The 17,825-nt window shown below is 39.9% G+C and overlaps 1 protein-coding gene across 1 annotated transcript in view; it reads right to left on the reverse strand.

The window, feature by feature from the left end:
- Positions 1-947: 947 nt before the first annotated feature.
- The window catches only part of LOC117961707 (steroid hormone receptor ERR2-like), a 37,098-nt gene continuing 20,220 nt past the window's right edge, over positions 948-17,825 (reverse strand). Inside the window, exons 4-7 of the mRNA XM_034900572.1 lie at positions 15,235-15,345; positions 14,589-14,750; positions 7,889-8,158; positions 948-5,144 (exon numbers count right to left, since the gene is read on the reverse strand). Of these exons, the coding sequence (XP_034756463.1) occupies positions 4,900-5,144; positions 7,889-8,158; positions 14,589-14,750; positions 15,235-15,345 (788 nt within the window). The 3' untranslated portion in view covers positions 948-4,899. The remainder of the gene's footprint in view (positions 5,145-7,888; positions 8,159-14,588; positions 14,751-15,234; positions 15,346-17,825) is intronic.

Here is a 17,825-nt window from a genome sequence, read left to right on the forward strand (position 1 = left end):
TTTTACAGTACATAGAAATGTTGTACAGTCTATACATTTCTTTACAGTATACTAACCAAATGAATTTTTGGGAGCGTGTGTCAAACTGCAAATTTGATTTTAATTGAGTCTTTAATCCACTGTAGATAATGTTAAAGCTCTGCATTTTGTCTAATCCGAAAATTCCAACAAATTATATATTTTATTATATTATATAGTGTCAGTGTTATCATTGTATCATTGTTTTACTTGTAAAAACTAAAAAAAACATCAGTATTGTTCCATACCGGCCTATATATATCTACATAAATAAATATATGTGTATTTTCCTTATTTGGTATAGTCACATATTTTAGAGTTTATTAAACCAATGCTTAAAATGCTTTATAGACTCACGGATACAGTTTTGTTGATGGAATCCATGGCGTCAATCATCACAAGGTAAATCTATCCAAGTATTTTTGTAGCTGCTGGGTAACAATCTGTACACAAAAGATCACGAAGGTCTTCCTCAGGACCTAGGGTTGGGGTTAGGATCTGACAAAGACTACTGCGATTGAAACATTACACATCACGTACACGTGCAACATATAAGATAGCAGTGTGGGATTTTCTTTTTTGGTATCCATAAAGGATCTTGTTATCTTGAAAGAATTGTGGTATATTAAGTTAACTTGGTCAATAAATATGGTACAAACTTCATGTTTTGAAGATAAATTTCTTCTCATGTTCATTAACTTGAAGTTATTCAAAGAAATCATTGCAGTGATTACATAAACCATATGATTTTATTGTCACTGTACATTCAGTGCACTCTTAGATCTGACTCACTCCAAAAAAGCATATATTTACACATGGGTACATTAGGCATGAACACAACAAACAAAACACAAGAAAATGTCACACAATACTGTCCAGTGCAACCCAGCGGTGGTTGGCTTTTTGCTTGTTAATCCCAAATAAATTTCCATTTTTTCTCAATATCTCCCCAGGACTGTGTGTGCATAGTTACCCTATACTATTCCAAGCATAGGGTAAGTTTATAATTATGAGCCAAAGCTCCCTTTTAAATTGATTCATATATCACAATTGCTAACATATTGCTTTTAAGGGGAGTAAACCTCTTGGGTAATCACGTCTATTGTACATACACCTAGCAGGGTCCTTTATACACTGCAGACCAGGGACGGCCAGGGAGGTTCCTCCGTGTTTTATGTAAATCTCGTCATCTGAGTGCATGGAGATAAGATAAGTCCACAAATGGAACAGCGAATAAGCAGCTTTCTCCTCCGAGGAATGTGTTCCCCAATTGCAGCAGGTTCATCTACATTTTTTTTAATACCCAGTCAGTGATGTCACGTTATTTCTGTGCCAATAATTCCCAGGAGGAACCCATGGCCCGTTTCCAAACCCAGTGTAATTTTCAAAATATGAATTGAGGTATAGGGTCTAGACTATTTCACTTGCTATACGTCCTGCTGTGCTGAACCAAAATGATGATAACATAGAGTGTGTGTTTCAGCATTGAGAGACACAAAGACACAGAAAGGAAAAACAAATATTCCACCTTAGACCAAATATAACGGACTCACAACTCATTACAGTGATTTATATTACGCAGCTATTCAGGTGGGCTCTAAGTGTGTGTGTTGAAGTTGCTGATAAATCATGGGAAATTCATTAAATGGGAAAAAAAAAAAAACGATCATAGTTATATCGATGCACAGCAACTACAGTATAGTTTGGTGAAATATGCACAATACATTTGCAGCGTACACCACTGTACAATATGTCCACATTGTAAACAAAGCACAACTAAATGTCTGATGCTCCACAACACATGGGGTGGCCATATTTGCCTTGCATAGCCCAGTGATCGTCTGTTATGAAACTATTACAGACACCCATGAAATCGCCTTTGTAAAGGTTTAGACAAACCCTCCCCACTGTCAACCGAAATAAAATGTCTCTCGTCCCCAAGGTAGAGCCAAAGCAGAAATTTAATTGCTCCATTTCTATTGAGAATTTCAGCTGAGACAATTAGAATTAATTGGATGTAGTAGAACCATTTTAGAACTCTTGAAATAAATTAAGCATTTTTCTTTTATTTCTATTATTAATTTGAGAAGCGGGGAAAGTTTGGAAACAATTAACTGTGATCAGTCTTCAAAGTGAACAGCGAAGGTAAGTGTAGAAGAGAAGTCGTGGGCAAGAACGTGCTCATCATTTAAAGTACTCCCCTTTAACCATGGTAATGTGAAAAACATCACTTATTTTAGATAAAATAAAACTTTTTCAACATCATCATAGGTTTAGAGGATGCTGAGAATGAAATTATGATAAACAGCTGGATGATCAGCAGAATGAGGCTAAAACAATTAATATACTATAAATAGCATCCATCAGGCTCAAAATGCAGTTTTATCAGTTTTCATAAGTATTAGAAGACATTACGCTTTGGTTTGCTACTGTACAGCAGTGATCCATCCCCTGGTTTTCAATTGGGGTTGGTTTAGCTGGTTACACATTTGGGGAAGTGTATCATGGGAATTGTATTCTCTACGGTATTGGGTTAGAATTATCTATGCATAACATTACAGTGAATCAATAGCGTCTGTTCCAGTGGGGATCATTTCAAGTGTAGAAACTGGCTGTAGTTACTGGTGGCTTGGCTTTATGTATTCTTCTTGTTCAGGCAGAAGCTAATGGCACTTGATAACACTTTTAAAACACTACTGCTTTTAAAGTGTTGATAAGGGACAATATCTGTCTCACTTAAATCCTAAGAACAGCTGCTTGTTGTATTATTTTGATCTAATGATAACGTGTATATCTATTACATTATTCTGATTGCTTTCTTTGAATAATTTGGCAATTGGTTTACAATTGTTAGATATTACCCTATACAAGTTTACTATCACTTCTGAAGTACACAGATTTTACACACAACTCAGTGTCATTATTTCTAGACATGAATTTACAGTGCCCGTCTAAACAATTTGCTCCTTCATCAAAGATAAAAGAGAAAAATAATTGTCAAAAAATACAGAACATTAGTGAGCCGTAATCTGAGGTCTGATATATTCTGTTTCAATTCAGAGTAGTTCAAGTTGTTCTCAGAAACACAAGTGTCATTATATCGTCGCACTTAAACATATAACCTGCAGTAAAGTCTAGCAAACAGTTTTAAAAGGCTGCTGTCTTAAATTTTAACAATCAAGGAGACAAAGGGACTCAAAACCCTCAGTTTAAAAAAAATGGATTAGTTTTATTTGAACTTGCCATCTTGAAACTCAAATAGATCACAAGGTTAAAAAGGAGAAAACTGTCAAACTTAAGCTGCAGCAGTTGTGTCTACTTGCATGCGAAAACGTCTATTGGCCGTTCACATACGGGGGAATTCTGGCCTTGCTGATATAGTTTGGAAGGGGAAAGATTATGCCCACTTTGAATCCATTCATAAAGACGTTGGGCCATTTTTTTTTTTTTTCCTTACTTATATTGAGTTATTTGGAAATCTTAATGCCCAGCAACAACAGAGTCAAAATATACTCTCTCAGAGCCACAATATTTGACCTGTAGTCCACACTGAGAACAAAATTTAAAAAAAAAATTGTTTAGATGCGATCATACAGACCAGTATCACACAAGACTTTGATAAAAACAAAGACCTAATGTGACAGCTGTGGAAATAATGCTATCAATATAGTGACACTTGTTTGAGTACACAACCTAAACAAAGGGGCGTGGAAATGAGAAAAAGCAAACCTATACAATATAATGCAATCCAATACCGCACTATGGACTGAGAAACAGCCAGAGAGTTGAATCAGCACCTACGTGACACAAACTGAACATTATAAACTTTACAAAGGTAGTATTTATTGCAGGGCTATGAGGTTGATTACACTTCATTTTAGATTGCATTAAATTGCATAGATGTTGCGGTTATTGTACCTGTATTTAAATAAAATAAATATGTTTTAAAAAGCCATAATTTAAAATTCTCAGCACATAATATTAGCTTATCATGTGTATTTTTCACAGTATGCTTAGTTGCCAATATTTCTGTATGACACTGAACACAGAAAGAAGTGAGGAGGGCGTTTAGTGTCCATAAGCAAAAACCACTGACTGACACTCAGAGGCTACCAGACAGAGCTTGCTATTACAATACCCATTATTGCCACATTATTCACAGATGCTTAGTGCAAACTCTTTGTGAACTCTGATCACCAGCCAACCATTGTCCTTCTGTAAGCACCAAGTTGACTCTAACCGCAGAGTCAATGCAGCTACTACGAGGTAAATACATTACAAGGAAATCGAGTCCGACAGACCCATGGTGGGTACCGCTTTCTTTGATGACAAATATAAGAATATGTCTAGCAATTCTCTCACCACCCTCCCAGTGCAATTTCACACAATATACAGTACACATATTATATGTAGACCAGTTAGAGACTATTGCTTTAACAACTGAGATTAGAAAAAAATGGAAGAAAGAACCAAAAACACATAATGTGGCTATGTAGCCGTACAGTTCTTCAGGACATTTATATTGACACACTTCCATTTTGAGATGAAATTAAGATAAGAAACAAATTCACAGAAGCTTCAGGTGATATAGAGCATTGGGTCTCTGGTTATAACAAGACCTCGGTTGCCTGATTTCTGTACACAACATCTTTATATACATTATCATGATCCCATGTCAATCAAGTTAATATTCACCCTTTTCAAAACTATTTCAAGTCCCTTTTTCTTTTATGTGTATTACCATTTAAAAGTGTTAACATGACTCAGTAGTCCAAGCTTCCTCCTTTTACTGTCAATTGGCACACCACCTTTATTTTTTATGGGCTGACCCTCGCCTCCCATTGGGTGATGCTGCTGCCGGTCAAACATCTGGCCCAGGTGTCAAGCCTTGGCCTCCAACATCTCAAGGAATAGTTTATGCATGGGGACTTTGCCTTGCATTTTGATGCTGTAGAAGTGCTGAACAGCCTTAGTGGCGGTCTGACGGAGCAAGGGCAGGGTCATTAGCAGCTTGCCTGCCCGTCGAGGGTCCTCTGGGTGCTGGGAGCCCTCAAAGTCCTGCAGAGCCTCATGGAGAGAATCCTGGAGCCTTTGGACGGCCTCGATATTCTCTATGTGCATGGAGTCTGGAGCAAGAAGGGTGGAGGGGAAGGATGGAAGGAAAAAAGAAAAGACTGTTATTTATACTTCAAAGCCATAACTAATAAACGATAAATGTGTTAAATGAAAAGCAAACATTTTCTATTGATCTGCAGTTTGACAAATGCAACAACAACTTTGTGTTTTGCAGCAGAATCGGCTGCCTTCACATTCGGCAGCCTGTCTTTGCAAACATGCAATCTTGGAGAAAGGTTTTCTCTTGGTAGTAGTTAATGACGCTCCTTAAATAAATGCCTATGCATGGCCAGGACGCTAGGGAGAGAGAGGGAGAGGTACTGTAAGTCTGTATAAATATACGATGAGACAGGAAAAAGATTCATTTCTTTGGGTATCATGGACCACATACATCCCCCCTGCTAATGAATTCAGATGGCTGCATTACTAGGATATCGTTCAGCTGAATGATGGCGGCAGATGGCCTTCATTTCCATAAGAAAGAGCAGTTGGCCCCCTTATGTATAGGCTCTAAAATAAAACCAGTTGAGACTTATTAAAAACTGCTCTCTATATACAAGTCTACAAGTCAGGGGGAAAAAAAACAGGCTTGTCCTCCAAAGGACAAGCTGACAGAGAGTGTTTTAATGGACAAGCAGTGGTTTGCTTTCAGCCAATTTCACTGCACAGACTTACAGTGTCGGGCCTAATCTGTGTGTGTATCATATCCACAAAACATTTACTGATAGATCCAATTGTGCTAGGCAAAATGGTAATTCAATTCAGTATTATAATTGAATCGAAGCAATGCATCTTGGTATATCTAAGAATAAGAGCAACTCGTCTCGTCCTCTAAACGCACTGTATTACTGTAGCTTATCCAAAAGTGGCTGCTGATTGAAGTGTGTGAGGGAATTAGATTAGCTCTACTATGTGTCATGAAAGTTGCGGAGTGAAGTAAGACCGTGTATAAACATGTAAATTAAGCAGAAAAAATGAAAGTACAAGGCTAATTATGTTCCTAACTGACTGATTAAGTCTCTTTTACCAGTCGCCTTCTGTGTAAATTGCATTTCTATCTTGGGAAATTAACTAGGCTATGTGGACCGCACATGTGTTCCAGCTCTCTTCATTTGAAACCTTCATGTTAATACTGATCTGATCCTCCTTTGGCTGTGTGAGCATATGTGTGTGTTTGTGTATGTGTGTGTGTGTATGTGTGTATGTGTGTGATTGTAAAGCAGAGACAGGGAGAGAAAGGGAGATGCAAAGAAGGAATGTGTTTTCAAATGTGTGTCAATGTGTGAGAAATGTGTGTAAAAGCACAGGGAGAGCGTTTCTTTTCCTGTGTGTGTGTGTGTGTGTGTGTGTGTGTGTGTGTGTGTGCGTGCGTGTGTGCGTCTGAGGTGTTTAGGGGCGGAATGCAAAAATAACAAGAAACAATTTCCATGTAATCCGTCAGCAGCCTGGCGTCAATCCCGTCGATACTCCGCTAATTACAAAATCAATGGCCATGAATTTCCACAGCTGTCACACCCACAGGACCCCAGGAGCCGAAGTTGAGACTGTGTTCAAACGAGCCAAAGCTGCCCTTTCGCCCTCCCTGAGCCTTCCTCTCAACCCCTGCCTTCCTCTCTCACACTTCTCCCTTACCTTTACATCACTGTCTTTCCATCAACCCCCCTTACCCTCCAACTCTCCCCTCCCATTTATCCTCCCCTCTCTCCACTCTCCCATGGAGAGTTTGTCATCAGAAGACTAAAGCTCTGGGCTCAGCATTTTTCATTTTTCATTCAGGCAGGAGAAAAGACTCCTAACAGGCATTGATTAGTGGGGGGACAGGCCCGGTCTCATGAAAAGCAAACTGTCGATACGGGCGCAGCATCTTCACATTGGAACAAACGAGGCCCGTCGCTCCCCAATGCTCATTCCACTCCACTTAACACATTTTATTGACAGCCCCTGTTTTCCTAATGAAATGCTAAATATATCTCCCTCGGCTGTGGCGCGCTGGCAGCCACTGTTATGGAGATGGAGAGAATGAGAGCACGATGTGACAGACACACACATACACACACACACACACAAATTAAAATATAGAAGTGCACGCAACACACACACACACACACACACACACACACGCAAACACACAGGGAGTGTTGAATTAAACGACTATGCTCCTGACCTCTTCGTGCCCTCTTATCAGGTATCCTTCAGCATGAAAGTGATCGGCTCACCAGATATATTCAATCACTTGACATTTTTTTTGCTTTATTTCTTTGTTAGGTTTAATTAAATGCCAACTATCTAGATGTTTGTAAGATTTAACGTAGAGATGTACCTTCATGTCAAGCTCATGACACCTTTGTGTTTGCAGAGAAAAATAAGAGGATAATACAATATTTGCAATAAAAATACAAGTTCTTGATGCTACAAAATATCACTTTTGTTTAGCCCAGTACCTAAACCAGAAGTAATCTAATATACACAGTCTTTGTTTTACAGTGTTAGCCCTGAAATATCTTCTACAGTATGCTTCCTTTCATCGTCACTATAAGAAGCTTTAAAGTTGAAAAAAAAAAAACAGGAAAATCCAAGACTCCATCAAATTAAAGTTTTGTTAATGTCTTCACACGTTTCCCCAAAACTCAAAAAAGTATTTGGTATATTTGGAAACTTTGCTAAATCTACTACAGTTATTATTTAAAATCAAGTTCTATTATTTGGCTGCACTGCATATAGTGACCAACAGTGTAATTGAGGAGGATAAATATACCCGAGTTGGCGAGGGCGATGGCTTTGAGCGTGACAAACTCTTCCTTCTCCATGCGCAACTTCTTGTAGCGTCGGACAAGCGGCAGGATGGCGACGTGCAGGTCCAGTAGGCCTGAGATCCTCGCCTGCTCCTCGTCCACCACATAGTCCTCTGCGTACACAATCTCGTCTTCGCAGGGCAGCGAGCGAAACACGATGCTCAGTACCAGGATCTCCATCCAAGCACTTTGCAGTAGGCTCATCTGGTCTGCCAGTGAGAGAGTGGAAAAACCTGCAGAATTGAAAGATTTTGAGATTTTATTTACAGGTTTTGCTGCACTTACACTGCATAACCACATGACAAATCACAAGATCAACCCGTTAACCTCACTGCACTGTAAGACTTCAATGTGCTTTATGGGCTGTGTTTACAGCCCTGTATAATCCGCGGAGGAGTCCAACTTGAAACAATAGCCGATGACTGTATGTGGTGGCTTAAGGGAAGAATATAAATCAGTCAAGTATGGAGGCCTTTGAAACATGAGCTATGGCTGCTTCAACTGCAAGACACCACTTAGTGAGGACGAATCCACTTTTAAACCTAACCATCTCTTCATAGCACTAAAGAAAGAACATAAAATGAATTCTGAAATTAAACTGACTAAATTAATGGGTTGAAATCAAAGTGGTCACAGTCACATAGTCATTTTTTCTGGTCTGTGTCACCATCTGTCAGAATATGAAGTTATCCATCATAAAACATGTAAAAATCTCCTCAAATATAGCGGATTTCATCGCTCAAACATTTTTTGGGCTATCACCCTATCATCAGGGTCGTTTCTTAGTCATGTGATCTTTCAAGGAGTTTGGAATTTATAAAGGCACTCACTGACCAAAATTATATACGCAACACTTTTGTTTTTGCCCCCATTTTTCATGAGCTGAACTCAAGGATCTAAGACTTTTTCAAAAAGCAGTCAGTAAGTGATGTGACCACCATTTTCCTCACACAGTGACACACATCTCCTTTGAATAGAGTTGATCAGGCTGTTGATTGTTGCCTGTGGAATGTTGGTCCACTTGTTTTCGATGACTGGGTGAAGTTTTTTAAGATATTGGCAGGACCTGGAATACGCTGTCGTTTGGGATGATCCAGAGAATCCCAAACATGCTCAATGGGTGATAGGTCCGGTGAGTATGCTGACCATGCAAGAAATGGAATATTTTCAGATCCTTGTAACATGGTGCCGTGCATTAGCATGCTGCAACAGGAGGTGATGGTCGTGGATGAATGTCACAACGGGCCTAAGAATCTCGTCACGGTATCTCGGTGCATTCAAAATGCCATCAATAAAATGCACCTGTGTTTGTTGTCCATAACATACGCCTGCCCATACCATCACCCCACCGTCACCATGGGCCACTCGATCCACAACGTTGACATGAGCAAACCGCTCATCCAAACGACGCCATACACACTGTGTGAGCATTCAAGTCGGTTACGAAGACGAACTGCAGTCAGGTCGAGATCCCGATGAGGATGACGAGCATGCAGATAAGCTTCCCTGAGATGATTTCTGACAGTTTGTGCAGAATTCTTTTGGTTATGCAAACCGATTGTTGCAGCAGCTGGCCTGATAGCTGGTTTCAGACGATCTTGCAGGTGAAAATGCTGGATGCAAGTTGGACGCTCCCTCAAAACTTGCGACATCTGTAGCATAATGCTGCACATTTTACAGATTTTTGAACAATATTTGAGAGAAATAAGCCTTATGTGTACATAGAAAAAGTCTTAGATCTTTAAATTCAGCTCATGAAAAATGGGGGCAAAAACCAAAGTGTTGCATTTATAATTTAGTTTGGACTACATTTGTTTAAAAAATTAACAAGGAATCTTAAAAACAAAAAACTAATTTCAGCTTAAGGGGGGATTTGTTGAGTCAAAAAGCGATGGAAGAGATTCAGGTATGCTGTGTTTTGAAATGTATATATTTTCCTTTTGTGTACTGAAAATGAACATTCAACTTGTATCTATCTATTGTAGATTTAGCTTAATACTGTAAAAATAGTTGTAATTTGACAAAAAAAAAAACCTAACTTCCACTAATTAGCTTTTCCTCAAGGTTTATCACAACCTGGATCAGTGGAGTAATTTGCCCAGTTGTCTTGAATGATAAACTGGTTGTAAGGGTAGGTATATCATATTTCATTCATTTCTATTTCTCTTGTAAAGTAACTGTCGAGTATTTTGAGAAGTGGCATAATGGTTCCAACAGTAACTAATGGATGAACTACAGTATATACAAAGAAACTTCAGATACCACCCTGATAAAGCCCATGTGGTGGAACCTTTTTTGGTTTATTTAAGACGAGTGTGTCTGGTCTTCAGCATACACTGATCTGCATCTTGTGTGTGTATGCTCTCAAAATTAGAGCTGGTTATAACATGAAGTCATTAACATAATTGCTAGAATTTGTTTTAAATAAACTGCATTTTTTAAAATAATGTTTACATAATGGGGGACATAATGGTAATCAAGGTAAGATAAACCAAATACATATTCCACCTGATAGACACTTTCTTGATCCTTTTGTCTCATGTGTTCAACCTTCTGCACTCGAGGTAACAATCTACCCAGGAGCTCGAGGTCAACCCGTCAACTCTCTTCTCTAACATTCACACACACCACATCAAACAGACAGACATCTGAAAGGACCTCAAGCGCCACAATACCTTTCACTACTCTATAGTGAATGGGAAGGTGATTGGGGGTATTGACCAGGGCCTTGAACCCACCACTCTGCTTACTTAAATCTAGGGTGTATGGATGGGAATAGGGCAGGTTGACGGTCCTTCCAATGGTTCTTATCAAGCAAATAGAGAAACGACGGGGAGAGACAGAATGAGGAAGAGAGAAAAGAGTGCTGGGGGTGTCATTGATTAGTAGATTGTAATCAGTCCACCAAATGCGCAAGGGGGATCGATCCAAGCCTCAGATCTGACAAACAGACAGTTGATGGAGGACATCCGGTACACGTTTAGTAGGGGGGATGGATGGACTAGGATCACAGAATGTAGAGACTGTAGGCTGCACCAGGAACTCGGAAATGTACTCTTCATCCCCAAAAGACAAGAAAATTAATGGCTTTAATCCGGCTTTATATATTTTGTGAAAGAACTGCACCCTTTTTGTAGCTGTCTCATTCTTTTCTTCATTCTTTTTCTCAGCCTGTGCGTTTTTTTTTTCTTTCTCTCTACTCTTTACTGAAGCGGTGCAGTGACATCTCGGCTCCCCGGGGGTCGCCCCCGAGCTCCAGGTGTGTCGCCCGGAGGTGGCTGAGTTAAGTGTCGCTGCGGAGGGTGATTCCCCCTGATGAAATATCAATATTTCACCCTACAGATTTACTGCCGTTCGACCAAACATGACACAATATTGAGCAAACTGGGAATGTCTCTGCTGTTTTCTCCCCGTGATGACAAAAAGCATGAACAAGGGATGCCACAGGTTTACACTACACTATAAGGAAAGGAATTATCAAAAAAGAGCAAAAAGCAGTGAAGGAGAAATTAAGGAAAAATAGTTTAACGTTTACAGGCTGCCAGGAAAACTGCACAGAAAGCTTGTAATGCTTTAATTTGAAACCTTTTAATGCTCATTAGTCCACCTAATTAAATCATAGGCTATAAAGGATAAATAAAAAATCCAGATAATGCACTCTGACTTTGGATGAAATGAAAATCAAAATAAATCTAAAGTTAAATACATTTAACACTAAGATAACATTATGCTTTAGTCAAACAAGCTTAACAAGGTTATCTGTAGCCACTGCCTTATATAGCTATGTTGGATAACAAACTTAATGAACAAAATATTGGTTCAATTGATAATTTTCAGTTGAAGAGAAAGTGGGGTAAGTAAATGTAGCTAGATAGTTGCTATCTCACCAGCTATTATTATTATTATTATGTTCAGGCCCTCATAAGTTGTAAGGGAAAGATTGTGCTCTTGCTTGAATATTGAAAAAATGAACTTAAAGCATGAGGCACAATGTTCTCCCAAGATTAATAACCAAATAGTTGTTGTTTGTTTTTGTAACACTGAATTACGCGATGGTGAACCGAATTTTGGATCCAATTTTACTTACTAGGACTGTAAATCTACATGTAACAGCCTATGATGTTAAAGGTCATACTGAATCCCTGTACCATATAATTTAACAGTATACCATGCATCTATTTCCATAAGGTACCAATCCTCAGCATATCGTGGGATGTTAGTGATTGTTTGCACAAAAGAAGAGGGCTCTGGCTATGCAACAGCACAGTACAGGTACAGACCAGATAAGTAATTGAATCCCTATTCAGTACAATGAAGATACTGAGTGGTTGGCAGTGAAGCTTGAAGCTGTCATTGTGAGCTAGGTCTAAAACAGACAGCAGTTCACTCTCTATTCATTTAGTATCATTACAGGCCTCCTAAGAGCCCTAATGGGCTTAATAAAAAGACAGAGGTAATAATGAGACTAGAGGGCCCTATATGAGCAAGAGGAGTAGGAGGGGGAGAGCCAGGGGAACACACGAACAAGGAAGCCACAGAGTGTGTGTGAAAGATATAATGGTAGAGTGTGTGTGTGTGTGAGTGGCAGAGAAAAAGCAATGCTGAACTGAATGACATGAACAGTAAATATCAAAAGCTGCTGAATGCTGTTGCCTGGAATACACATCTACACGTGTTATGTGCACTTACATGATGGTGTGAGTGTGTGTGTATGTTAACAGCTGCACAAATTAGTGGTCACCTCTGACCTCTTGCTGCGATTCTGTTTTCATTTTCCCAACAGTGTTGGCAATGGCTGCCTTGTGATGAGTTACAATCTTCCTCAAACATGTTTAACTTGGGCTTCTGCTTCTTCAAGCATATGTGTGTGTGTGTGTGTGTTTTTTTTATTTGGTGCACATATTTGCTTATATATTTAAAGTAAACTTGTGGTCATTAACACACATCATAGTAAGTTGCCTTCAGGCCGGCTTTTCAAATTCACAAATAATCAAGCCTTGAAAATGACAACATGTAACAGAAAACCTATTCACTGTGGAATTCACCGTTTCCTTGCAGGTCTCCACATCTGGATGTTGAAGGACTTTTACATTAATGGAGCGATCTGCAGTAATGACTCTTATTACCTCATCGTTAAGGCCATTTGCGCAGTGGGCTATGAGTGTAATGATGGGAGTGGACTGTTAAACTTTAGGGACCCCTTTTGTCTTAATCGTTACTTGGTGACAATCTGACCCGGTGGCCCCGGGTAAAATGTCCCCAGAGTGTCGCATGCCCCTTTAATAACTCTGTCAGGTCTGGATTTAGATCTACATAGCATACAAGATCAATAGTTATGCATAGAAAAGGGAACAGAAATTGAGGTCCAAAATTACAACGGCAGATTTCATGAATTAATTTCTGCACCCCGGCTCGGAAAAATACAACTGAATAAGATTTATTTTTTAAAGCTAGTTAAAAAAGACTTCTGTCAAGAAGTTTGATGAAAAAGAGAAAAGACTTCCTTTTGTCCCTGTTGAAGCATCTTGCCGTGGTGAGACATCACCCGCCCACAGCTCCCCTGTGTCTTTGTAAAGTTAACACTCTGACATTCCCAGGACAGGTTTGGTATAGACACATTGGTTACACATCTATTCATATCATATTGATATGATTAACAATGAAATATATTTGGGTTTTGTACTGTTGGTGGGACAAAACCAAGGTAAGTTGAAGATATTACGTTGTACTGTAAAACTGTGACGTTTTAATTGTGAATTTAATTGATTGAGAAAATAATTAGCAGTTAATTGATGGTGAAACGTGTGTCCTGCAGCACTAAATTGCAATACAAAAGTGTTGAATTGGCCACATGTGCATTGTACAAACTATACTATACTTAACTGTATCAATGAGATGTATCTACTTCAAGTCTAACCTGTGCTTCTCTTAAACATATGAAGGCCCAAAGTGTATGTTTCAACTGAGATAAAAAGAGAACATTTACATAACAAGTCTTATTTAAGAATCTGTCAACAAGGAGCGGGTAAAACCATCACTATTCCCTAAATAAATCAATTTTACTGTGTAGTCCCCTTAAGTAAGTAAGAGGATTGCTTTCTTTAAGTCTGGGATTGAAATGGAATACATTGACATAGGGGTGGACCCCCCCCCCCCCCCACTCCCAGACTCTCTCACCCTACCCAGTCAAATCAAAGGTTTCAGCTGCTCTTTATTGATTAGATTTTAGAATATGGGACTAGCTTCTCCCTAAGGTGCAGATGAGTAGCAGATGTTAATTATCCTGTGTGTCTGTGTGTGCGGGGGGGGGGGGGGGGGGGGGGGTATGTGCAACAGTCAGTAAACTACTTCAGTAAGCTCATACTGTATCGTTCCAGCAAATAAAAAGTACAAATGTGGGATACTTCATTGTTAACAGCTCATACTACCTACATTTTGTGAACCAAAGCAGCTGGTAAGATAATCATAGTTCAATTTCTTATTTCATACAGTAATTTGTCTATTAATTCAAAAAATTCATGATTGTATTTTGTTATAGAATCTATTTTTGGCGAAACACCGAAGAAAAAATGAAAATATTAAGTGCAATTAAGTGAAATGAAAAGAATCTGAAAACCATATCCCGGACAACACTTTCATTCATTAGCAGTCACGTCTCTCTACCTGGGATATGCTTAGCCCAGCCGATGATGACCACCAGTTCGCGGTCGGCCAAGTCGCACAGCGTGGTCAGGGCCTTGATGTCTCCGTCGGGCATGGTGGGGTCAGGCATGGCATAGATTTTCTCTGGCTCCACTACCAACAGATGGGAAACGATCTTTGTCACTGAAAGAGGGGAGAACGGATGCAGAGATGGTGAGAGAAATGAGAGATGGATTGAAAAACAAATTTAGGTGACAGCATATACAGTTAAGACCAGAATAAAATACAAAAAAACTTAGGCTGGATAACAGTGGGGCACAAACATGACACAACAAGGAAATGAATACATAATACAATGCAAAAATGTTAATTTAAAATATAGTTTTGCATGTCATAACATATGGTGATGTAAGAAAAGGGGCAGGTTAAGGTTAGCCTGGTCATGAATCTGACAACATCTGAACGCAGATCGTTTCCCCTGACATGTACAAAAATTGTAAATGTAAATGAATAGCTTTACTCCGAGTCCCAACGTTTCTATAAATGCCCCAAGTTCTGAAATTGCTGCTTTCTTATAAAAAATAAATCTAATGTTAAGTTGCCTCCTTTAACTTTAACACTCAGTGCTAAGTGAGACAGGAAAAAACAACAAAAACGTGTGACTCACATGGCTTTTTAGCCGGAGGAGGGATGCCAAGGCCGAGGTAGGCGCTGTTCTCCGCGTCCAACCTCCGTTTGTACTTCTGTCTCCCCCCTCTCACCCGGTCCAGACGTACACCTGCCAAAAAATATTACACATGTATAAATGGCAGCTACACCAAAGAAACTTTAAAGCTTTTTAAAGATCAAAGACTATTTGCATGTATATTGCTGAGTCATCAATCTCTCACAAGGATTTCAGTGTTTTTACTATTATTATTTAGTATTTCTTCAGTATCACATACAACTGTTTTTCTAGTTTTAGCTCGGTACGGAAGCCTTTTGTAGTACTTTATTTATGCAATATTACACAAGAGGGTTTGAGTCAACGTCAATATTGTGCCAGGTGTGCTCAAATGGTTCAGGGTGTACTGTCTTGCTGATTTGAGCACGTTCTAAATTGACCAATCAGATTGTCTGATCGGATCTACTTGTTGTAAAATCCTGTATGTAAGTAAGTAATTATATGTGCATGTGGGACTACTAGTTTTTTTATTTTATTTTCAACCTTTTTCACTGAAAAAGTTCAATACCTCCTTGTTGCAGATGTTGAGTGTAAGTGTCTAGTTAGTATACAAACTGACACATCAGGGATTATCTTGAAAGCCATCTCAAAGGACACAGGCTACATCAGATGCACCGTAAGTGCTGGATGTACACCCTCGTATTAAAAGTTGTTTGAGCACTGAGGGAGAGCAAACAGATTTTACATGGTCAAGTGGAATTGAGTCGTGTGAGATTTCCCAGTGACTCGTATACATTTCTTTGATTCCCCTGGAAACAAAAGAATCCGATTAGGACGGTCTTTCAATTTCCTGACACCGACTATCCACTAACCTAATTACCCACCGTGCCCAGAGGGAGCTGATTCTTCCCAGCAAACACAGTGAGATCATTTTATGCCTGGCAGATTGAAGCTAAATCGAGAGTCCCTCTTCAAACACAGCTTTCCATTTGTACGCCTTAAAGTAATCAATAAGCCTTGCAAACAGACTTCTTGTTCTTTGAACACATGTGGATGCGGTTTTAATTAGTCAGTTAGGCAGCTTGGAACTGGGTTTGCGATAGATGGAGCTTTAGGAGTTGTTTCTACCATTTCTCTTGGTTAATGTAAATTTAAAATTATAAATTGTGCTTCAGGAAACTGTACGCATGTACTCCAGATATTAAATCAATTCACTAGCTTCTCTCTATTTAATGAGGCACACACACACACACGCACACACACACACACACACACACACACAGGCCTAAAAAGGGACATGCGGTTAGTGAAGGCTTTCGCAACAATAAGCTTGTGTAATACAAAAACGTATCAAGCATGTGTATACCCTAAATGGACATAGACTTGTCAGACTAACTGACAGTAAATTGTTCCTGCTTTTGTCCCTGACATCTACCACCATCCTTGCACGCACACACACACACACACACACACACACACACACACACACTGTTTTCCGTGCTGCAGGCTGTGGGGTCATGTGGCTTTGACAAGCGACAAGTGACCAAACAGCCGGAGTTAGAATTCCAAGATCTGTGGGGGCTGTTTGAAGTGGAACATCCAACTGGCCCATAATTAATAGACGCTGACAAGAATTAAGAGCTCAGCGCTAACCAGTTTCAGTTTACAGCTTAGCGGTGCTGCAAACGGCAGAGACCCAAGGCAGGAGGGCAGAGAAAATGACAGAGAGGAAAAAAGGGTTAGATAATGTTGAAGAATGGCAGGGTCAGGGAATAAGACAGAACAAGCTGCTGTTTTTGGCTGAATGTATCAGTTTTCTGCAAGATCTCTGTTTTTCTTTCTCTCACTTTCCTGTCTGTCTGTCTCTTTTTTTCCTCTCCCTTTCAGCATCGGGTGTACATCTCCCTCACTGACAGCCCTTCCTGTTCCAGCGAGCGCCTGATCCGACCAGTGCGGGATTATCTCCTCCCCATGTGATAGGGCACAGTACTGAGAATCTGACCACAACAAGACAGCTGGATGAGGCCCCTTGTGGAGGGCTGGGGGTGGGCGGGTGGGGGTTTGTGTCATCGTCAGCACCACATTCCACACCTCAGGCCCAAAACCACACCAGCCAGCATGCTTCAAAACAACCTCGGGTTCAGAGGTAAGCTTGGGTTTTGGTAGTGAGAGAGCCTGGGACATGGGGGCAACAGATCATCTTTAAAGCATTCAGATCAATTTTTTACAGTTGCTGGCCCTAACGTGTGGCAGTCAAAGTATGGATGCAGGGGTGAGGCTGGGGGAAGTCTGTGTGCTGAATGTTATGAGCTTGGTAAGATCATACAGTACAGAATGCTCATAACTTAGACGGCCTAAGACACAAAGATACTGGCTGACAGTCCATTCTTGCTCTGCGTGTGTGTGTACATGTGTGTGGAAAGACGATGCTGCATGTTTGCATAGGAGCAATCTTTACGGCCACCTGAACCCTGCTTCCCTTTCACATTCGATATCTTTATTGACTCGTGCAGCCTTAAAGCACAGTCCCAATGGAAGCGGCTGTATTTTCCTTTATGTGGCGGCTGATATGTTTGTGTCTTTGGGCCATGTGG

Source organism: Etheostoma cragini, chromosome 18 (genome assembly GCF_013103735.1).
Source record: "Etheostoma cragini isolate CJK2018 chromosome 18, CSU_Ecrag_1.0, whole genome shotgun sequence".
Classification (NCBI taxonomy): Eukaryota; Metazoa; Chordata; class Actinopteri; order Perciformes; family Percidae; genus Etheostoma; species Etheostoma cragini.